This window comes from Malaclemys terrapin, chromosome 8, assembly GCF_027887155.1.
Source record: "Malaclemys terrapin pileata isolate rMalTer1 chromosome 8, rMalTer1.hap1, whole genome shotgun sequence".
Lineage (NCBI taxonomy): Eukaryota > Metazoa > Chordata > Testudines > Emydidae > Malaclemys > Malaclemys terrapin.
Window position 1 is genome coordinate 42491934 of NC_071512.1, and position 23359 is coordinate 42515292.

Below are 23359 nucleotides of genomic sequence, written 5' to 3' on the forward strand. Positions count from 1 at the left end.
CCCCATCTGTAACATGGGAAACATGCTCCTTCCTCTCCTTTGTAGAGGGCCGTGGGGGTGCTAGGAGAATAATCTGGCTTGTGAGTGATATTGCAAACAGCTCCCACTCAGCAACCCCCCTCAGCATCTGTTCCTGGGTCTCACAAACAAGCCAGCTCAGGTCAGCCAGCTGACAAGCCCCTGGCAGCGATGAGACTCAGTGCTACAGGAGAGGGGCCATTTCAGCTAGCCCAAAGTCTGTGCCGGGGAATCAGCCTGTGGGTTACTCAGCTGCCTGAGAACAGCCTGGGCACTCACAGCAGCCACCCCTCCCCGAGCACACCCCTTGGGCTCTGTCCAAGTGACCTGGTCCAGGCAGGAGCCATCCAGGCCAAGGGGGACATGCCCTGGCCCAGGATTGGACTGTTCTGCATACCCATCTTTAGGCTGCTCTGGCTGCCAAAATGCCCTCTGGCAGAAATCAGAGTGGCCTCTGGCTGCTCTAACATCTGGCAGCCTGTTCCAGGCTCCCACACAGCCCAGGGCCCCACAACCTCTCTAGGGAGAAGGGGTCTCTGGGTGCCGAATCGGTCACTGGTCTCTCCCTGCCTCTAGGTCCCACTGTCCTCTCCCTGCTCCCTACCCCTGTTGATCTGAAAGCCTGCAGCCTGCCCCGACGTCCCCGTGGCAGACAGCCATGGAGCATAGGAGGTGGAGGGCACTGCTGCTGCTCTGACTGCTGAGCTGTTGTTTCCAATGGGGCACCTGCAGCAGGGCTGGATGTGCGTGCGGGGGGTGGAGTGACAGCATTAAGCACATAGACCCTCCTGGGGTTCTGGCCTAGCCGAGACTCTGACCAATCTTTGCCAGGCAGCTTCCCTGTCTCTGAAACCCAGCGTGGATAGAGACAAGCCAGCAGAACAGGGAGCTCTTGTGTTCCCCAGAGCGCAACAGCCAGTCAGCCTCAGCCACAGGGTGAGTCTTGGGCTAGCCCCTTTCAGAGCTAGGTGGGGCCGCTCTCACATCTTGCTGGGAGTGTACCCTAAGAACCGCAGCCTTCTGGCTGGCTGGAGACGCCCCCTCCTAGGGACGGAGAGCTGCACCTGGGCCCCCATCTCAGACTGACTGGGAACAGACAGGCACCCTGGGGCAGTGCAATGGACAGTGTGCTGTTCAGTGCCATATGGGGCCGGGGCTGAATGGCGGGCAGGGTTGAGGACAGGAGGAAGGTGGGGGAGGGGGGGAAATGCTCACTCTGGTACAGACACACAGGCGCAGGTTGCTCAGCAGGGTCAGCTCTTACCTGACACTGAACATGACTTGGGAAGCAGGTTCCAAACAGAGAAAGCGATTTTCAGAGCAGACAGCTTGATGTCTCTGAAGGGAAGTGCTCAGTCTCCCCCCACTGGCTACACCCATGAGCCTCCTGCAATGAGGGACCTGCCTGTGCGGCACACCTCCCCCTCCGCTGGCACCACTGCTCAGGGGGCTATGCAGACCCAGCATCAGCAATTAAGAGACATGTCTGTCGCACGTCACGCAGTGGACATTGTGGTGCAGCCATGAGATGGCTCTTCTTATTGGGCAGTCCCTCCCTAGATCGCTGTCTACAGCCACGATTGCCCAGCAGAAGTCAGGGAGCAGTGGGGACGTGTCAACATGCTACACTAGCCGGGGCTAAGGCCAAGTCTGCATGGGAGAGCTGCATCAGTTTCACTTACACCGCTGTTCAGACTGCTGCAAAGCCCCATGTAAATACTCTGATTCGGATTTCAGAGCAGCTTAGAATCATAGAAGATTAGGGTTGGAAGAGATGACCTCCTGAGGTCTAGTCCAACCCCCTGCTCAAAGCAGGACCAAACCCCAACTACATCATTCTAGCCAGGGCTTTGTCAAGCCAGGCCTTAAAAACCACTAAGGATGAAGATTCCACCACCTCCCTAGGTAACCCATTCCAATGCTTCACCACCCTCCTAGTGAAATAGTTTTTCCTAATATCCAACCTAGTCTTCCCCCACTGCAACTTGAGACAATTGCATCTTGTTTTGTCATCTACCACCACTGAGAACAGTCTAGCTCCATCCTCTTTGAAACCCCCATTCAGGTAGTTAAAGGCTGCTATCAAATCCCCCCTCACTCTTCTCTTCTGCAGACTAAATAAACCCAGTTCCCTCAACCTCTCCTCATAAGTCATAAGCCCCAGCTCCCTAATCATTTTCCTTGCCCTCCGCTGGACTCTCTCTCCAATTTGTCCACATCCCTTCTGTAGTGGGGGGCCCAAAACTGGATGCAATACTGCAGATGTAGCCTCACCAGTGCCTGATAGAGGGGAATAATCACTTCCCTCGATCTGCTGGCAATGCTCCTATTAATGCAGCCCAATATGCCATTAGCCTTCTTGGCAACAAGGGCACACTGCTGACTTATATCCAGCTTCTCACCCACTGTAATCCCCAGGTCCTTTTCTGCAGAACTGCCTCGTAGCCAGTCGGTCCCCAGCCTGTAGCAGTGCATGGGATTCTTCCGTCCTAAGTGCAGGACTCTGCACTTGTCCTTGTTGAACCTCATCAGATTTCTTTTAGCCCAATCCTCCAATTTGTCTAGGTCACTCTGGACCCTATCCCTACCCTCCAGCATATCTACCTCTTCCCCCAGCTTAATGTCATCTGCGAACTTGCTGAGGGTACTATCAGTCCCATCATCCAGATCATTAATAAAGATGTTCAACAAAACCCCAGGGGTCAGTCCTGGGGCACTCCGCTTGATACCTGCTGCCACACCGAGCATGGCATGGTGCAACCACACACTGACCAACAGCCTGTCCACGCAGCGAGCCCAGTGCAGCTCTGGGATTGGGCCTGCTCAGCCACTCAGCCCTGTGGGGAGGAGCTGGAACATGTGCCTCTGAGGGGTCAGCGAGGGCCCAGGAAGCCAGCATGATATGGCTCCCTTGATGGCAGCCCAGCAAAGAGAGCCTGGGACTGGCAACTGACCCCCCTTCCTCCTTTCCTGGGCTCCCTTCAGGTGAGGACTGAGGCCAGGTGGGGGGTGCTCTAGCTCTTCTGGAGCCAGCGGCCTGCCCTTTGCTCCCTAACACAGCTGTCAGCAGTTCCACCCCCCAACCCGCTGGTACCAAGCCTTTCCCACCCCAGGGGAGCTGGAAACGGCCCTGCCTGTTCCACAGCTACCACCAAAGGCTTCTAAAAACCCAGCCACGAGGCCCTATCTGTACACGCTTACACACATGCAAATGTATGCACCCAGCTCCATGCAGCCCAGTGCACCCCGGCCCCACCGGCACTGAGCAGTTCCCTCCAGCGGGGCAGGGACCAGCCTGGTGGAGCTGTGCTCTCCCGCAGAGACCTCCCCAGCCAGGGAGACAGGCCCTGGGCAGTAACTGCAGCTCTTCCAGCAGCCTCCATAGGGAGTCTCCTGACCCCACAATGTGTCTGACCCAGGTCCCAAGTCAGAACCCCGAGTGAGCACAGCCCATGGGACCGAGTCATGAAATCTCAATGCATGGATCAGAACATAGAAAGGGCCATGCCCCGACTATGCCTGGAGTGTCAGCTTCTCTGTTCCTGCCACATAGCCAGTAACCCCAGAACAGGCTCTGAAGAAGTGGGGAAGGAGAACCAAAGGTGCGGGTCTGTAGGGGTGTGACAGTGAGAAGCAATAGTTTAAGTACTAAGGAAGACAAGGCCATTGTGGTGACGCTAACTGTTTGCATCAGTCTTCACTGCAGAGGCTGTGTGGGAGATTCCCACACCTGAGACATTCTTTTTGGTGATAAATCTGAGCAATTGTACCATATTAGAGGAGGTTTTGGAACAAACTGACACATTAAGCAATAATAAGTCACCAGGACCAGATAGTGTTCACCCAAGAGTTCTTTTGAAGGAACTCAAATATGAACTTGCTGAACTACTAACTGTGGTATGTAACCTATCACCTAAACCAGCCCCTGGACCTGATGACTGGAGGGTGGCTAATGTAACATTGGTTTTTAAAAAAGGCTCCTGATCACATGCTGTTAAGCTAACTTCAGTATCAGTCACATTGGTTGAATCTATAGTAAAGAAGAGAATTATCAGACACATAGATGAACACGTTTTGTTGGAGAAAAGTCAGTATGGCTTTTTAAAGGGAAATCATGCCTCACCAATCTACTAGAATTCTTTGAGGAGGTCAACAAACACATGGACAAGGATGATCCAGTGGATCTAGTGAACTCAGACTTTCAGAAAACCTTTGACAAGGTCCCTCCCAAAGGCTTTTAAGCAAAATAAATGTATTAGAAAGAGAAAGCCTGAGACATGAGACCTGGTATAAAGGGCCTGGTATGAGGCCTAAGGCCTGAAGTAAAGTCAGGCCCTGATACTATAAAGCAAAGTTAGCAAGAGTCAGGCTATGAGCAAAAACCAGGCCCTGTTACAAGACATGCCTGCTTGTAGGTTCACTATCCCAATACATGAACTTGACAAGAACAGGGCTAGTATTGCAAAAACTCCTAAGAAGTGCTGGGCACAGGAGGCGCACATAAACACATTCCAGAAGGAAGGTGCCAGAACACCCTGATACCTAGTATGGTATAAACACACTCCCTGAAGATAATAGGGCCACACTGACCCCTCCTAAAGATAAGGTCAGCATGACAGTGTGATGGAGAGAGATGTTTTGATCAAACCAACAGATACAAGGTAAAGGATGATAACTAGCCACGTCAGAGGGGCAATATGTCACTGGTTTGTATCACTGTATGAAAGAGGAGTTGCTCACGGGGTGTCTTTGTCTGGCCGAGTTGGGAGAGGAAGGTTCAGCCACTCACTGAGCTGAGTCCATTGTGACAGGCATACGCGTGTTAGTGGCCCCATAGAGTCTGCCAGGCACTAGGACTGTGCTACGTTGGCAATAGATCTGTCTAAGTGCCTTTCGCTACCGAACTGAGTCTGTGGTCTTCTTGGGCAGTTCGATCGAGGTCTGCTTGGCCAGCTACCTCAAGAGCTGGTGCAGCACAGAGAGAACACACACGCAGCCAAGAACGGACAATGGTAAGAGGTCATGGGGTAAGTGGGAAGGTCTTCTTATGGATCAATAATTGCTTAAAAGATAGGAAACAAAGGGTAGAAATAAATGGTCAGTTTACAGAAAGGAGAGAGGTAAATAGCAGGGTCCCCCAAGGGTCTGTACTGGGACCTGTGCTGTTCATAAATGATCTAGAAAGGGGAGGGAACAGTGAGGTGACAAAGTTTGCAGATAATACAAAATTACTCAAGATAGTTCAGTCCGCAGCAGATTGCAAAGAGTTACAAAGGGATCTCACAAAATTGGGTGACTGGGCAACAAAATGGCAGATGTAATTCAAAGTTCATAAGTGCGAAGTAATCAGCACTGGAAAACATAATCCCAATTATACATACACAATGATGGATTCTAAATTAGCTGTTATCACTCAAGAAAAGTCTTGGAGTGGCGGATAATTCTTTGAAAATATCTGCTCAATGTTACTCCTGAGGGAATTCTGCACCAAAAAATAAAAAATTTCTGCGCACAATATTTTAAAATTCTTTCTGCATATTTTGTCAGAATAACACAATATAATCACACTATTTTCAATTATTTGCCGACAATTATTATTACCAAAATAATTGAAAATGATGTGATTATATTGTTATTGTTTTTCTGTGTTATTTTGACAATTAAAATATGCAGGACTTTGTAGAATTTTAAATGTTTTATTTTTCTGGCACACAATTCCCTCAAGAGTACTAGGGTTCTGTGTGGCGCAATCTGAGTGCGGGTAGCATGATGGGAGGTCTGGGTGCAGGGGGGAATCTGGATGCACAGGGGTTAGTGCATGGTTCTGGTGCAGGGGGAATGGAACTCTACAGGGGAGTCCAGGTGAAGGTGGTTAGGGCTTGGTGGGAGGTATGGGGGAGTGGGGCTTGTTAGGTTGGGGGGGTCAGCGTGCAGCTGGTTGGGGATCAGTGGGGTGAGGGTATGAGTGTGGGGGCTCCTGTAGCAGGGGGTGAGACTCAGCAGAGTAGAGGTTTGGGGGGCTTGAAGGGGGGGGGTTCTGGGTATGGGGGGCTCCTGATGCAGGGGGGCTCAGTGTTAGAGGGCTCTGGGTGCATAGGTGAGGGGAGGGAGTAACTGTACAGGGAGCTGCTCCCCCTGTCCATCCAACCCCCCCTGCACCCAACCCCTCCATTGAGCCTCACCTCCCGCACCTGGAACCCACTCCACACCCAGACCCCCACTGAGGTGCAGAGCTTCCTGCAGCCAGGGGAAGTTTCTGGGGCTTGATCTGACCCAGCTGCGGCTGCTATGTGCAGGGAAGGGGGAGGGAATAGGATGGCACTGCTGTTCTCCTCCTGGCAGCAGATCTAGCTGTAAAGCTAAGAGCAATGCTGCATAGAAGTCTGACTTGCACTCCAGGCAGACCTCAGCCACGGGCGTCTAATTGCAGCGTAGCCATGCCCAGAGAGAGGTGTTTCTGAGACATGCTGCAGAAGCAGCTTTGGACCTGGTCCAAGGTGTCTGAAGCCCTTTGGCCTGTGACCCACACCTGTAAGTTCCTAGCAGAATCTGGTTCAGTCAGGCAACTGCTGAGCGGAGATCAACTCTCTCCCTGCAGCTCTCTCTACATGGCACAAATGCCCTAGGTGAGCTGTAAATAGGTTTAGTCCTAACTAGATAACAGCTGCGAGCTTTTTTAACCTATAGACGGCGCAACATAGCTTGCCCTAGGAATGTGCTTGGGCTGGGGAAAATACAGATGGTGAAAGTCAGAATGGCGAAGTGTGGGGGAAGGACACCCATTGCCATGGACCACCATGTGGCAAGCCTCATCATCACGACTGGCATCTCCTTAACTCTCCAGGCTGATACCATGGCCACCCAGGGGGCAGAGCCAGCTTTGCACAACTGGGGGTCTCAAGTCAGCCTTTGGTGGGTGCAGCACTTGTACAAATCTGGCTGCTTAGCCAGGTGCCTACATAGGGACTTGGCAACCTAGCTATGGGCTCCCATTTTTGAAACTCTTGGCTGCAGTCTTTAGAGACAGACAATACAACGAGCACTCTTCCCATGGCGCAAACAGAACCTCCCTCAGTTTCCTGAGGGTTAGATTTAAACCAAGAGGGGTCGGGGGACTCACAAGCAGCTGGGAAAACAAGTAACAGCCATTTCAAATACCTCTTTATGATCAGGTGTTCGAAGCCGGAATGTCCTGCACCAGAGGCCGGCAGGTGGGCTTTGGAGAGAGTTGCTCCAGGATAATCCAAGTGCTTGAGTGCTAACAAACGGTCCAAGACGAAAGGGGCTGCAGGACCTAATGGCAAATGGCTGTACGTGTGCGGGAGTACTGGGTGCATGGGGCAGAGTGAACGCGAGTACTTTGGACACACGCAGTCAATGCGTGTGCCATGAGACTGGAACGTGCCTGTCTCCAGATGCAGTCACTGATATCTCAGGGCTGTGGCATGGTCCTTGCTAGGCCACTGTACGCACTAGCAAAGGCCTCAAGACTTACAGAGAGACGAGTCCCAGGAACAGCTGCTACATAACCTCTTTAAACCCATTCAAACACCCAGGCCAGACACTCTCCACTCCTTTCCTCCAGAGCCACGCTGATCCCTCGCTGGAGCTGGGGGACCCACCTGGTGACTGTGAGGTCAGCTGGTGATGTCACAAAGCCAAGGCCCTGGGCAATCCAGCCAGAGGCTGTCCAGAGCCCCAGAAACTCTCCAGCCAGGACCTGCTCTCTGCACCCGTCTCAAGAGGGAATGGAGAACTTCTCCCTGCTGACGATCTCTGGGCCTCGTCTGCCCAGCTATGCCATGAAGAGCGTACGTGAGCTGCCATCCCCCAGGAGCACGCCCAGTCTGCCAGGTAACGGGGCCACAGTGAGAGCCCACAGCCAGCCCTCGCATGGCATGGAACAGAATGACGTTGCACTTCTCCAGCACCCTCACCACCTGCCCCAGGGCACTTTATAAGCAGCATCCCAGGACAGCCCATGAGGTGGAGGAGGGGTATGATCCCTGCTGTACTGGTGGGGAAACTGAAGCACACAGATGCTGATGTTTTCCAAAGTGTGCTCTGATTTTGGGTACTCATTGTTAGAGCCCTGGGGCCTGATTTGCAGTGGGTCTGAGCACTCACAGCTCCCACTGAGATCATGCGAGCTGTGGGCCCCCAGCACTTCTGGAATCAGGGGCCAGCTGTCCCAAACTGGGCATTCAAAACCAGAGGCCTCTCTTGAAAATTGTGGCCTAAGTGAGTTGGGCAAGGTCCCACAGTAAGTCAGTAGCAGAGGCCAGGAGATGAGCCAGCTCTGATCCCTGCCTTGGATCATACACGCCACCTTTCCTAGGCAAAACACAGCCAACCAGGCCAGGCCCAGGAAGTCAGGAAACCAGTGAGCTACTTCCAGCAGGGCTAGGCATTGGCAGGTGACCTTGGACAAGGCACTGTCCTGCTCTGGGCCTCATTTCCCTAGCTGTAAAATGGGGCAAGGGAAAATGCATGGGCCTGTCATTCATGTGCCCAGAGGCCTCGTGCAAGATCTCAGGCCTGGGCGGTCACTGTTCAGCCACAGAACCCCCCCTTGCTCGTACGCTTTTCTGACCCACCACAGGCTTGTGCCTGAGCCAGTCCTCGATGCCTGTCACGCACCACCACTGCTTGGGATCAGCGCTGCCCTCTGAGCTTCCCAGCGTTGGGTGAATGGCCAGGACCTGCAGCTGGACAGCTCTGCCCCTGCCCTGCCCACGGCACATGCAGGGAGAGGAAAGGTCTGACCATTTCCCGGGGGGCCTGCACTACATGGCACCCCTGTTCCCCAGCCCTGGGGCCACAAACACTGAGCTCCAGTCAGACCCAGCTATCTCTTCCATTACACTACAGAGGCTCCCTACAGTGCTCAGCGAAGCAGAGCTGAGCAGTGGATGACTTGGGGCACAAAGTCACAGTGTGGCAGGATGTGCATTTCCCTTGGGGACAGGAAGGGGCTCCTTGTATCACACTGACCCAGCTTCCCCTCCAGGAGGGCACCAGCGTGGCTCTCCAAATGCTCCGGGAAGGGAACTGACTGCTGGAGACAAGCCCAGACCAGTTGTCGGCACCATAGGGTCCCCTCTCTGCTGCCATGCCCCACGCTACCCCTTTGTTTGGGGCCTCTCCGCCCCCCCGAGACACACACTTGGTGCCCCTTTGGTTCACTGGCTTTTCTCTGTGTATTTGTAACAGGAATTTCCAAAACATTTCCTTGAGGGGCCCAGCCCTGGACAAGCAATGCCCCCTGCACCCATCCAGCGCCCCCTGGCACAGCACAACAGCAGCACGTGGTGGGGCCTTTTGTGTGCGCGCAAACTTGGACAGCCACTGTCTGTGTATCTATCTGTGCTCTCTGAGCGCCTGTGCCTGTGTCCCTCTGGACTCTGAGAGTGTGGGGGTGTTGGAGGAACCGGCAGGTGATGCCCGTCCCTGGGACGCACAGAGCAAACCCCCGGAGATGCTGCCAGTTGCCAGGTATAAGGCTACAATTTAGTCACGGGTATTTTTAGTAAAAGTTATGGACAGGTCACAGGCAGTAAACAAAAATTCACGGCCTGTGACCTGTCCGTGACCTTTACTATAAATACCTCTGACTAAATCCTAGCTGGGGGCCCTGGGCGCTGCTGCTCTGGGGAACCCTGGGGCCAGCCGCACTGGCCACTGCTTGGGCGGTCCCTGGGGCCAGCCACACCGGCCACCGCTCAGGCAGCCCCCGGGGCCAGCCACTGCTCGGGCCCACGGAGGTCGCGGAAAGTCACAGAATCCTCCACGACAGACTCTCGGCCTCACCCATGTGTGACAGATGTGGCTGCCAGCCCATGTTCACACAGTCTGGCCCAGCAGGAACCCTGTGATCGGGGCGGGGCAGGCGGGTCAGGAGCATCCCGGGATGAACACCGACCCAAGTGGTGCCCGAGGGGGAGGGAAGCTGCCAAGGGGAGGGGGAAGGGCAAGGTGAGCCCAGACCATGGCCTCCCTCCCCACAGCCTGCCCTCCACTGGGCCAGGGGCTCATTCCAGCCTCTTCTCTTGGCAGCTTCTGTCCCCAGCGACGGCCAGAGCAGCGAACCCTTAGGGTGCAACTGCACCATCTACCGGCCCTGGTTCTCCCCCTACAGCTACTTCGTGTGCATGGACGAGGTCAGCCAGCAGGAGGCCTGCAGCTTCCCGGACACGCTGGTGGCCAGCGCCAGGGACACCAGCCAGCCTGACGAGCTCCCGGAGAGCATCTGCTCCTCCTCCTGCTCCCTGGAGAAGGCTCGCCCCACTGAGGGCACCAGGAGAGCCAGCCCCGGCGTGGAGGCCAGGGACTGCATCACGTCCCAGGACATCCTCATGGCCTCCAAGTGGCAGCCGGCGCCACAGAATGGCTACAAGTGCGTGGCCTGCTGCCGCGTCTTCCCTACCCTGCACTCGCTCAAGACCCACGTCAAGTGTGGCTTCAAGGAGGGCTTTAGCTGCCAGGTGTATTACCACAGGCTCAAAGTGCTGTGGGAGAAGGAGTGCACGGCCCGGCCCAGCAACTGACCGGCCTTTGGCAGCTGTAAAACACCTAAGTGACCCAGCCCCCGGTGGACGCGCAGCCCCCAGCACATTCCGCCTGGGGGCAGTGCAGCGCTTTACACTCTCTACGGCAGAACCCGAATAAAGCAGATTATTAGGAGCAGGCAGCGTTTCTCTGTGGAGCACCCTGTGGCAGGGGCCCCTGTGGGCTAGACACAGGGATACAGCAGCCCCAGCCCTCATCCTGGGACATAACTAGGCGAACCCCTGCCTTTCCCTGCTGGATCACAGCCTCCCCTCCCCAGCAGTGTGACCCCTAAGGAGTGAGTCCCTAGTCAGCCTCTGCCCCCCCGGTCCTCCACGGCCCCGCAGCCCCCCATTCACCCTCCCAGCAGGCCCCCACTCTAGCACAATGACTCCTGCACACCCTGACCCTGACCCAGCATCCCAGGCCCCACTCCAAGGGATCTGTCTGCACCTAGTTTTGTTATGGTGAAAAGGCCTGTTCCCCTGTCACTCTGCGCTGATCAGAGCCCAGGCGTAGATCCCCACATATCCCCCAGCCAACAACTCTTCAGGAGTGGGTCCGAGAAGCTATTTCTCAACAGCTCAGGTGCCTGCTTCTTGGGACTGCTTGTTCCAGACCCCCTGGGAGAGAGACCACTCTTATCAGCCTTCACTATCGCCCAGCAGCCCAGGCAGGAAGTGCCAACAGCTGAGCCGCTGCGTGCTGGTGACCGATCCCACGGGACCTGTTTGAGGGAGGCGTGTGTCCCCAGAACTAGTCCAGTGTGGGGGGGGCATTTCCGAAAACCAGGCAGCGACTCTGAAGGACCCTTACATCGAACATGAGGGAATGGATGTCTTTAGCCAAAGTCTGGGCTGCTTCCCAAACACGAGAGTAAAGAGCCTTCCCCCAGAGGTTCCTCGGAACAAGCGAGGGCAGGCAACGCCAGGCTAGTTGAAAGGAAGGGTCAAGACGTTATTCAAGCCACGCCAGGATCCGTCGGCGGGTGGGAAGTGGGGATGGGTTGGTTTGGAGAGCAGAGGGGTGAGATCCTGCAGGGGCTCCAGGCAGCAGCCTCTCCGTGCACCGTCCCAACTGCTGCCCAGTCTCAGACTGGCCTGGCTTTCCGGGGAGAGCTGTGGAGCCCTGGGAAGGGTGTGGGTCTGAGATGCACGGGGAGCACGAGGGAGGCTGCTGCTTTCATTCCTCACTCCTGCAATCTGGATTCCCAGTAACTGATGACTGGGATAGCTCTAAAGCCCACTCCCTGTCTGAGCTGTCTAGGCTGGTGGGGAGCAGGGAGAAGACAGCCTGGCACCTTTCCACAGTGCACTCGCACTTTGGCTTTGGAAACAAAAAATTCATCGTTTTATAAGAAGTCATCTTTTTCTGTGTCATTTTACAGGCCCTGAGAGAAGTTGTTCTCCAGGACTGGGGTTGCCCTGTACTGGGGACTTGGGGATCCGGCTTGGGGATGGGCAGGATGGTACTGGAGGGCTGGCTGTGAGACACACAGACAAGCAGCAGCAGTATATTCCCATCCACCAGGTACGGCGCTTTGGTAACAAAGGCAGGGCATGAAGTGAACACAATGGGAGGTCCCAGCTGGATCTCCCATTTGCTGAGGTCAGCTCCTCAGCCATTGCGGTTTGCAGTCACCCATGTGACGGCAGTAACGGGTCAGACGGGGCCTGTTCTGTATTGCTCTAGACACCAGCCAGCTGCTGCGTAGGACTGAACGGCTGCGGCCCTGGCTGAACAGTGACAACGAGCAGCTCAGCAGGCCCCCAGCATTGATTGGGAAGCTCTGCCAGGGTGACGGCCACCATCCTGGCCAGCCCCCCCCCAGGAACTAAATGGTACACATCTATAGACCCCAAGGCCAGAAGGGACCATTGTGATTTTCTAGTCTGACCTCCTGTAGGACGCAGGCCAGAGACCAGCCCACAATAATTCCCAGAGAAGATCTGTTAGAAGAATACCCAGTCTTGATTTAAAAATCGTCAGGGATGGAGAATCTCCCATGGCCCCCAGTAATTTGTTCCAGTGGTTAATGACTCTCACTGTTCAAAATTTACATCTTATTCCCAGTCTGAATTTATCTAGTTTCAGCTTTCAGCCATTTGGTCATGTTGGATGTTCCTCTGCCAGACTGAAGAGCTCATTAACAAACATTTGTTCCCCATGTTGATACATATAGACAGTGAGAAAGTCATCCCTTAACCACCTCTTGGTTAAGCTAAATAGATTGAGCTCCTTGAGTTTATCACTATAAAGCAGGTTTTCTAATCCTTCAGTCAGTCTTGTGGCTCTGCTCGGAACCCTTCCCAACTTATCAACATCCTTCATGAACTGTGGGCACCAGACCTGGACACAGGATTCCAGCAGAGGTCGCAGCAGTGCCAGATAGAGAGGTACAATAATCTCTCTACTCATACTCAAGATTCCCCTGTTTCTGCATCCCAGGATCACCTTAGTCTTTTTGGCCACAGCATTGCACTGGGAGCTCATGTGCAGCTGATTATCCACCCTGACCCCCAAGTCTTTTTCAAAGTCCCTACTTCCCAGGGTAGAGTCCCCCAGCCTGTAAATATGGCCTACATGCTTTGTTTCCAGATGTACACATTTAGCTATATTAAAATGCATATTGTTTGCTTGCGCCCAGGTTACGAAGTGATCCAGATTGCTCTGTACCAGTGACCCGTCCTCTTCACTATTTACCACTCTGCCCCTCCCAATTTTTGTTCCATCTGCAAACTTTATCAGTGATGATTTTATGTTTGCTTCCAGGTCACTAATGAAAATGTTAAACAGTGTACGGCCAAGAACTGATTCCTGCAGGACACCACTAGAAACACTCCGATCAGTGATGATTCCGTTTGATACGTTTTGAGACCCATCAGTTAGCCATCCACTTAAAGTGTGACATGTTCATTTTATATCTTTGTAGTTTTTTAACCACACTTTTGTGCAGTTCCAAGACACATCACAGAAGTCTAAATCTCTTACATCAACACTATTACCTTCATTAACCAGACCTGTCATCTCATCCAAGAACAATAAAGCTAGTTTGACACCATCTATTTTCCATAAACCCATGTTGACAGGCATTAATTAAATGACCCTCCGTTATTAATTGAGTCCCATATCAATGACTCTATTATCTTATCCAAGGTCTACGTCAGACTGACAGGCCTGTAACGACCCAGGTCACTCCATTTACCCTTTTTAAATATAGGCACAACATTAGACTTTCATAAGCAGCTGCAGCTCCCTAGCTGGGGCTCTGTCAGGCTCCCAGCCTCTGCGATTGGCACAGAGAGGGATGTGTGGGTCACCCCACTGAACAGTGAGAGCACGAGCACCAGTCTGCACAAGGGTCAGCACGGAGCCCCGCGTGCTGTCGGACTGTGCCTGGCCCGATGGGGCAGTGCCAGTGTAGAGCGGTACTCACGGCAATCTATACTCAACCCAGCTCTCTCAGCAAAGATGAGGACATCATGTTGGGATGCTGCCTGCTCTCCCCTCACCATGCTGGGACACTAACCCCTTGACCCTCCCAAACAGGTTAGTGTCTGTTCAGCAGACTGGGCTCTTCATATCGCCAGTGGCTGAAGGCACTGGGTCAAGCCTGCTCTCCCCAGTGTCTGCTGGGAGACGTGCCTTTTGCTGCTCTCTGGGGACAAGTTTCACTGCCTGGAAAGCATAGGGGCTGGAACTAGAGGTGCTGCCATGCCCCCTGGCTTAAAGTGGTTTCCATCAGATACAGGGTTTACAGTTTGGTTCAATAGCTCTCAGCACCCCCATTACACACATTGCTCCAGCCCCCTGCTGGAAAGCTCTGTTCCCAAGTGGGATGGCTGCTGGGGTATAACTGGTTTCCCTGCTTTGGGCCCCGAAGTTTGGGAGGTGGAAGGAGTGATCCAGAGACAGTGAGAGAAAGAAGAGACGACAGAAAGCCTTGAGAAATTGAAAGATTTATTTAGCAAAAGCCAATAGACAAACACCATCCAGGGGTTAAGTGCACTTACACTGACAGACTGGCTTCCCAGATAGACTGAATACACAGTTAGTAACACAACAGTTGTAGGAAAGGAAAGGACAAAAAATAGATCTATCTCTATCCCCAGCCAAGACCCACAACCACAATGTGAGGCTGGAGAGGAGGTTCCTGGGCAGCGTGGAGTTGGGAGGAGGAGAATTTACAGCTGTACAGTTCCAGGGCCCAGGGCACAGCAGAAGGCTGGAAAGAGTTGCAGCCCAGCTCTGGGACACCTGTGAGATGCATGCTGGGGCCTTCCAGCAATGCCCCTTCACATTGCTTCACGCCACTGGCTACAGGCCTTTCAAAGACCCCCAAGAGAAGGGGCTGCTCTCAGAACCAGCAGCAGCCACCACCTTGTCCCTACCCCCATCCTGAGCGGGAGCAGACCAGAGTGATGAGAAAAAGGATCACTCATGCATCAGACGAAGTGAGTATTCACCCACGAAATGGGTCATGCTCCAATATGTCTGTTAGTCTATAAGGTGTCACAGGACTCTTTGCTGCTTTTATAGATCCACACTAACACGGCTACCCCTCTGATACTTGAGAAAAAGGATGAGTTGGAAGCAGGCCAAGTAAGCCAGCTGCCTGCCTGCCTGAAGGCACCTAGTCCCTGAGGGGGTGTCCCAGTGCCATGACTCCCAAGAGTGACTCCCAGGGGCACAGCTGTTCCTGCTCCTACCTGAGCTGTGCAGAGCAGGTCTGGGGCAAGGAGAGGAGAGGGTGTGACGTTATTGACATAAACTGGGACCATATAGATCATTGTTGCAACCAAGGTCCTGTAGTGGCACCCAAATCTTGTATAAAGGGGGTCAAATGGGGTGTCTAGGACAAGGTTATGGTTTACTGGTTATGATTATGCTGTCTATATGTGTGTATCAGTTTTGTAGTCGAAGTTATGAATATTGGCTCTATACTGTCTGTATGGCAAACTTATGCTATGCTTCTGGGTGACATCCCAGACAAGCTGAGATTAGCTCTGCCTAGCCTGCTTGATGGCCCATTAAGGACCATCAGCTATACAATGGACCCATTGAGAGAAGGCAGATACGCCTTGTACCTCAGCAAAGTATGCAGGGACTGGCCCATGTGACTCCAGACTCCATTTTGCTGTAATTTTCCACAGTAAGAACAAAGAGGTGTTCTTACACCTGGAAAAGACTATATAAGGCTGATGCCTGATCTCCATCTGGTCTTCAATCCTGCTTCTTACCTCTGGAGGAACTTTGCTACAAACTGAAGCTCTGAACAAAGACTGAATGACCCATCCCAGCTGGGGATGTATTCCAGAGACTTGATTTGAACCTGCAGTTTATTCCATCGCTGCTGCAAGCCTGAACCAAGAACTTTGCCATTACTGTATGTAATTGATTCCATTTAACCAATTCTAACTCTCATCTCTATCTTTTTCCTTTTATGAATAAACCTTTAGATTTTAGATTCTAAAGGATTGGCAACAGCGTGATTTATGGGTAAGGTCTGACTTGTATATTGACCTGGGTCTGGGGCTTGGTCCTTTGGGATCAGGAGAACCTTTTTCTTTTACTGGGGTATTGGTTTTTATAACCATTTGTCCCCATAACGTGTGGCACTGGTGGTAATACTGGGAAACTGGAGTGTCTAAGGAGATTGCTTGTGAGACTTGCGGTTAGCCAGTGGAGTGAGACCGAAGTCTTAGTCTGGCTGGTTTGGTTTGCCTTAGAGGTGGAAAAACCCCAGCCTTGGGCTGTAACTGCCCTATTTTAGCAATTTGTCCTGAGTTGGCGCTCTCAGTTGGGTTCCGCCAGAACCGCATTGTCACAGAGGGGAACAGGACTGGTCCTGCCACAAGCAACAGGGAGGGTGAGAGCCTCACAATAATGTCCTTCCTTCCTTCCTCCCTCCCACTGCCCTGCTCTCTGCCCCTCCCTCATGTGTCAGTCAGCCAGACCCTGACTCCTGCCTATTGCATCTGGCCCTGCCGCTCATTCTCCTGCCCTCACTGCATTAACTCTCTCACATGCCAAGTCCCCTCTCCAGCCCCTCCAAAGGTCCCAGGGAGTCCCCTCAGCCCCCTCCCCATCCCGCTGCCATCCTTACCCTTATCCCCCTGCACTCTCATCTCTCTCTTCTTCCCTTTCCCAGCTGCATCCTGCCCCCCATCCTATCTCCTACCTGTGCAACAGGCCTAGGCAGGCTGCTGGTGTTCCCATCCCTTCCCACCTGAAGTTCTGCCTGGTCAACCTCCCACCCCCTCTGCCAGTGCCCACCTGCCCCTTCCAGGCCTGCAGGGGACGGGTGCAAGCTCACCCCACCCATCAGGCCAGATCAGCCTCTTGCCCGGCAGCCCAACAGCCCAGCTGAGCTCTGAGCAGGACCACACCAGCCATTGCAGCTCCCCAGTCCCTCACAAGCCCATCTGGCCAGGAGGCCCTCCTCCCCACTGCCCTGCCTGTCTGAATGACAGCACCTGGCCCAATCCCAGCCCTGGCGAGAGGAGGGGACATTGGTGGGAAGACACAGCCATTGCCACCACCTCTCCCTCCATCCAGTGGGTCAAATCAGCCCCAGCCAGGGCGCTCCTGGACACCTCGCTGCAGCTCGACACACCAACATCAGCTAAATGCCCCTCCCACCTAGGGCTGCCCCCAGCTCCACAGACACCAGCTGATGACCGTGGTCCAGGCCCCCGTGCCTACATTGCAGTTAGGGTGGACTGCAGCCCCCACCTGCTGGGGGCCCATCAGCCCAGTGCCCCTCACTGTGCTGACCCCACAGAACAGCAGCTCACAGGCCTGGTCTCAGGGGCTTCTACACCCCCAGTGCCAGAGATAATGGCTCTCACAGCCAGGGGCCCCGCTCAGTTAGAGTTCCCCAAAGGTGCCACCGGATGCTGCCCGTGGCAGGTGATGCTGGGGGCGGGCTCAGGAGGAGCAGGCAGAAGGTGCAGGCAAAAAGGAAGAGAGATCAGACGAGCAGTGGGAGCGGCGGGGGAAGAGAGAGGAAGAATCCATTCCCCAGCCGCCATGTCCTCAGGGGAGCAGAGGGAATGTCAGTGCCTGTCTTGACTCCTGGTCCTGGTGCAGTGACCAACAGCCTCAGGAACAGGCAGGGAGAGCCGCAGGCCCCATGGGAGTGACAAGGCTGGAGGGATGTCTCAGGCAGACATCCCTGAGGGATGTCTCAGGCAGACGTTACCTTCCAGGCTGGGGCCCCGGGGCAGCCATCCTGCTGTGGGCACTCTGGCGGGACATCACTGGGACAGGCTGTTGGTCAGCAGGGTCCCACCCTGAGTGGTGGAGACAGTGGTATGATATAACAGTTTTTCACCAGGATGCAGGAGGGGAGGAGGTGGGGAATAGGCTCCCCGACGCATGTAGGGCTTTGTCAATAGGGTCTGTCAACCTGGCCCTGGCCTGGCCTATCTTTTTAATGGCATCTTCCCTGGTGCTCTGGCTGGTTTCCTCCTGCATTAGGTTAGCTCAAACACTGAGCCTCCCAGCGTGTGATATGAAGCAAGGGGGCAGCTCACAGCACTGGGGCACAGCAGCAGTGGGCATGCAAGGGCACGACTGGAATTTCATGACCATCTGGATCTTATTTGGGCCCCTCACGCCCCCACAGACTTGAATCACCTGCATGTTCAAGTCATCATTCAAAATCAAAATAATGCACAGAAATTGGGTAAACAAAAGCCAACTAATTATTGTAATCAAGAAACTGGTTTTCAAAACGCTTCTTCCAGCATTCCAAAAACCTCAGGGCCACATTCCAAAAGGTTATCCCAGACTGCCCTCACAGTAGCTAAGAGCACATTTATTTACATGCCCTGCCCTCACTCCCCCACTCCACTGCTCCCTTCATGTTCAGCACCTCTGCACTCACCGCCCCCCACTTCCCGTGTCACTGCCACACACGCCTGGAACCCACCAGCTACTGCCCCGTGAACTCACCACTCACCCTCCCGCAGTTAGACCCAGGTCCCCTGCTCACTGTGCTCTCCCTATTAGTGGCTCCAGAGAGAAGCTGCTCTCCAGCCAGCTCTGAACTCCGAAGGCTCGCAGGACTCCGGGGATGGTCAGGAGGCCCAGCGGGGAAGGTTGCACATAGCCCTGCCCTAGTGTCAGTGCTAATGGCATCACAGCGAATCGTCAGGGGAAAGCTGAGAGCAGGCAGTGACTGGAGGTAGCTCCAAGCCCCAGAGAGGGGTCAGGGGAAAGAGGGGGTGGTTAAAGAATTTTAGATCAGTGAATACAGATCTGTGGGTAGGGCACTGCTGGAGTCCCTCATCCAACCCATTTGCTTGCCTTTGGAGCCCTAGTCTACCCGCTTTTGTCAATTTCCTATCTTTTCAGTCTGCCACCTCTTGAGGGCATAGCCAATGCAGCCACGACAGGGCCAGATCCTGTCCGGGGCCCTGGGTGCTACAGCAAGACAATCCATCCTAACGAACTTGCTCCCGTCTGCTTTCTGAAATCGCCAATCTTTACTGAGTCACCTACAGGCACTTTCAGCCTTCGCGCCCTCCGAGCAAAGCCTTTTCCCTGAGAATCTGCTCTGTCCCTCCAATCAAATGTTAACACAGCCTCATGGGGACAGCAAACAAACACTCCCATGACAGCAAGGCCCATCAGTACAGTCTTCTCCGCAGCATTGACCCAGCCAGGCTGCACAGCCTGGAGAACTTACCAGACAGCTTGAGAGCAAACAGGAGGAAGTGGCGCCTATCTGCTAGGGAGCCAGAGCAGCCAATCTGCCCAAAATGTGAAGCAAAAGCCCTGGGACTTTGCCCCGCCAAGATAGTGGGGGGTACACGCCACTGAAGAGTTCGGCTCCCTGAACTTGTGGAATTTCCTGACTTCATCACTGCATTAACATCAGCTTTGGCATTTCATTTCCCTGGATTTACTTAAGGAAAAAGAAAATACGAAGAGGCCAGTGCTGCTGAGCTGCTCTGCTGCTGGGATCTCCTGCTGCCGCCCCGCTCTCACTGCACACCCCTAGGGAGCTGGGGACAAGGAAAGAGTGTGCTGGCAGATGACACAATACTGAGGTTAGTCAAGACTAGGAAGGCCAGCAAGCTGAGTGAGGAGAATGGCTGGAGTGACTGCAGGGGAAAGTGTCTCGACAAGAGCATGGTAATGCCTGATCTGTGATTCCTTCACACCGGGGGGCTGAAATGGATCTGAATGGCTCAGGTTCGACCCGGGCATGACTGGAACAGCGAGTGTGCCAGCTCGTCACTCAGCAGCGTGCAGAACAGCTGCACAAGACTGGGATGGAGACCAACTCCAAAACCGGTGCCATGGAGAGCAAGGCTGGCACCTGCCTGGGAGACTTGGGTTCAATTCCCTGTGCTGCACAGACTTGAGCTCTGTGCCTCAGTGCCCATCTGTCCAGCAGGCAATAGCCCTGCCTGGCCTCCCAGGGGTGTGTGGGCATGAATACAGTGCCGGCTGGGAGATGCTCCATTGCCACCGGCCGTGTGGGGAGTTCAGAGAGCTAGGATCTGTTATACAGATATGGGGCATTCCCTGACCTGCAACAGTAAGGTCAGGTCTGGTTCCCCAGGAATCGAAGGAGGCTCAGAGGCAAGTGCCCACAATGCCGAGAGGCTCCATCTGAGGACAGGGAGTTTCAAGGACTGGGTGGTCTCTCACTGAAATCTATAGCTCGACTCCACTGGGAGCAGAGTTACCCGTACGCTGAGCTCCTGTGACCATTCCCCCTGACTCTGCTCTGTTTGGAGATGGGATGAATAGGAGGGGACATGACAGGGCCATGTCAAAGACTGAATGGGATAAGAAAGCGGGTGGGAGCTCTGTCTCAGTGAGAACCAGGGGAGGTACGCTGATGATAAAAGGCAACAAATCTAATGCTGATCAAGGGAAATTCTTCATTTTTACCCAGAATGGACAATGAGCCTGTGGAACTCCTTGCTACAGGATGTTATGGGTCCAAGAGCTTGGTAGGATTCAGAAAAGGGTTATAGATTTTATGGCTAATGAAAATATCCCCAGTTCCATTACAGAGGACAAAGCTGTGCCATGGATGTACAGCCACACATCGCTGGCCATAGCCTATGGAGTCTGGTCAGAGCAGAAGCTGGCACACCAGGCTGGCAGAGCCTTGGGGCAGCGCGGTGAGGGACCTGCGGACGTGACTGCACATCGTAGGAGGGTATGTGCCTGTGCCTGCTCCTGTGTGCTCTGTGGCTGTGCTGGGTGGGTGCTCACTCAATCTCCTCTCTCTCTCACAGCAAGGCCAGGACATGCACTTACAGCTCTGAGAGCCTGTTGGGATGGTGTGGGCTGCAGGAAGCGCAGCCCTGACTTTGTCCTGCCACAGGGGCAGAGAAGGAGCTTTTACTGCCTACCCAGGCCTAAAGCACTGAACTGAGCCCTGGCCTCCAGCAGCTGCTTCCTTCCCCAGGACTATCTCCTCCTTGTCTCGGTCTAGAGACAGCCACCCTCCTACACAGCGATCTCATCGTCCAGGCTGTCCCCCAGGCCCTGTGTGTGCCGCACGTTGAGCAGACGCGGTGGCTCCTCCTGGGCCCACGAGTCACGCTCCTCGCTCTCGTCCGTGTTGGACTCGTACTCCGAGGCAATGCCCGACTCACGGAACTTGATGAGCTCCAGGCTGCCCAGGAGTGGCTCTGACGGTGACGCAGCGCCTGGGGGGAAGCGGAAGTACTCCAGCTTCACCAAGCAGTCACTCCTACCTATGGGGCTGCCCAGGGCATGGGTGGAGTCAGGGCCAGGGCCCAGCAGCGGCAGGTGAAGGTCCTCAGGCTTCGGGGTGGTGGGGTCGCACAGCACCGGCAGGGCATTGCAGCGGTAGGTGATCTCCAGCAGACTGTCCTGGGAGCCTACTGGAAAAGAGAAGGGCAGTCGGAGCGGGCATGGCCTAGGGCATCACTGACCCCTCACATGGGCTGGCAGACAGCCAACAGGCACACAGACCTGCTCTAGATCTCAATCCAGGGCCAAGAGCCCCATTGCCCACCCTGATCGTGGTGCTTTTCACATGGGGAACTGAAGCCGATGGAGGGTGAAGGGGTACGTGGGGATCTAGCTGAACGAACAGCAACAGGGAAAAGCATGGACAGCCCCCAAAGATAACCCCCTCCAGCCCTCCCCCCCCACGCACCTCCCCCCAACATGTGTACATGGCCCTGCCCCAATAACACCCAGCCCCCACACACACACCACACACCCGCACCCCCAACATGTGTACATGGCCCAGCCCCAATAACACCCAGCCCCCGCACTCCCACCACACACAATCACCCTCCACACTACTAACTTGTGCACACGGCCCTGTCCCAATAACACCCAGCCCCTGCACCCACGTGCGCACACAGCTTCCCCTGCAGAGCTGAGGGAAGTACATGCAGGGACTCTCCCCACAGGGTGCCCATTATAAATTCTCTCTCCCTGGGCATCCTGGTGCTGGGACCAGGAGACATGGGGCAGTCTCATGCATGCCACAAACCCTGGGGTGCAAAGCGGTGGGGCTGTCTAGTCGGTGTGGGTCTCACCCCCACCCCACAAGGAGATGTGGTCACTGCAGGCCTGAGTCAGGCAGTCAGTCGGGGCACTGACCCCTGGGAACCGGGCTGAGATGTATGCATGGCACGCCCACCCTGGCCATGGGCTGTGCTCAGCCTGGCATTCATGGGGATCCCCACTGGCGTTCATGGGGATCCCCTCTCCAGGAAGTGCTGGGGCCCATGGCACAGGCACACCACCGGAGCGGGGGAGAATGGGAAGGGATAGGGAGTCCCTTGTGCCCTGGTGGATCAGCACAGGGCCCAGCAGCAAACACCTCCATGCTGTGCTCCTGGGTCCCTGTGCAAGGCTGGGGAATGAACTCTTACTGGTATTGCTTCCTGACAGCTTCAGCTCCAGCTCCTGCACCTGCCTGACCAGCAGCGAGATGTGCTGGAGCATGTCCTTGTTCTGCAGCAGGAGCTGGTGCACGCGCGCCTGGGCCTCCAGCCGAGCTGCTGCCTCTGCAGCCAGCTGGTCCTTCAGCAAGTGAACCTGCCGAACAGATACGGAGACACAGCGAGTGGGTGCGTGCCAGGACAGGCTGCCTGCCCCAAGCCAGGGGTCTGAGCCCGGAGCTCCAGGCTAGAGTGAGATTCATGCACCCCGCCCGCAGCCCCAGCCTCCAGTGCCTCCAGTCAGACGCCCATTCCCTTAGCAACCTGTTCTCTCAGCCAGGCACAGGGGTGGCTGTCTGCAGAGCGGGAGCTCAGGCCCAGCCCAGAGAGACTCTCCCCTGGGAGCCATCCCTAGTGATGGGAGCTGCTGCCCTGGGCTGGGGATGTAGCCAGCTGCTCTGCTCTGGGGCACCAAGCAGGAGAAAGAGGAAGAGATTTATACTGGTCTGTGGAAGTCCTGGACCCACAAAGCCCTTCCAGACTTTCCCCAGAGTGCTGGTAAGTCCGTTCCCCAGTCCAGTCCCACAGGAACCCCACAGCCACAGGGCAGCACGGGACAGGGGGCATGCTAGTATCTGTCCCCTGTCCACACTGCATCCAGCATGGAGCTCCTTCTTCTTCACACTAGGGCACCCAGCCATGGGGCAGATTTGTCTGGCCCAAGCAGAGAGACACTCCCACAGAGGCTGTGCTGAGACTGGGTAAGGGAAGCAGGAGCACTGGCACCTGCTGGCAGTGATGGAATTGCAGTTCAAAGCTGCAGGCGCCAAGGCATGCTGTCAGGAGCAGGGGAGCTGGAAGTTCCCATTGGGACAGCTGCCTGTCCCCACGTAGAG

General features: G+C 54.8%; 2 protein-coding genes across 5 annotated transcripts in view; one reads left to right on the forward strand and one right to left on the reverse strand.

Moving 5' to 3' along the window:
• The window catches only part of NOS1AP (nitric oxide synthase 1 adaptor protein), a 210510-nt gene that overhangs the window by 12095 nt on the left and 175056 nt on the right, over positions 1 to 23359 (reverse strand). For 2 of the 4 annotated variants that reach the window (XM_054037311.1, XM_054037309.1), the window contains 2 exons: positions 22455 to 22620; positions 21297 to 21446 (listed from right to left, as the gene is read on the reverse strand). In XM_054037311.1, the coding sequence (XP_053893286.1) occupies positions 21297 to 21446; positions 22455 to 22620 (316 nt within the window). Of the gene's footprint in view, positions 1 to 14506; positions 21447 to 22454; positions 22621 to 23359 lie in introns of those variants that run through there. The other 2 variants (XM_054037310.1, XM_054037312.1) reach the window with 2 other exon arrangements.
• On the forward strand, positions 7767 to 10565 carry SPATA46 (spermatogenesis associated 46). Its single transcript, XM_054037351.1, has 2 exons — positions 7767 to 7872; positions 10075 to 10565. Exons 1-2 carry the CDS (start codon positions 7767 to 7769, stop codon positions 10563 to 10565), a joined length of 597 nt encoding a protein of 198 aa, XP_053893326.1.

What these genes read in the sequence shown, in the direction of transcription:
- SPATA46 (XM_054037351.1), top strand. Translation starts at nt 7,767, where the DNA reads ATGGAGAACTTCTCCCTGCTGACGATCTCTGGGCCTCGTCTGCCCAGC. An exon ending in GAGCACGCCCAGTCTGCCAG is followed by an intron (nt 7,873 to 10,074) that starts GTAACGGGGCCA and finishes TTCTCTTGGCAG; the next exon opens with CTTCTGTCCCCAGCGACGGC.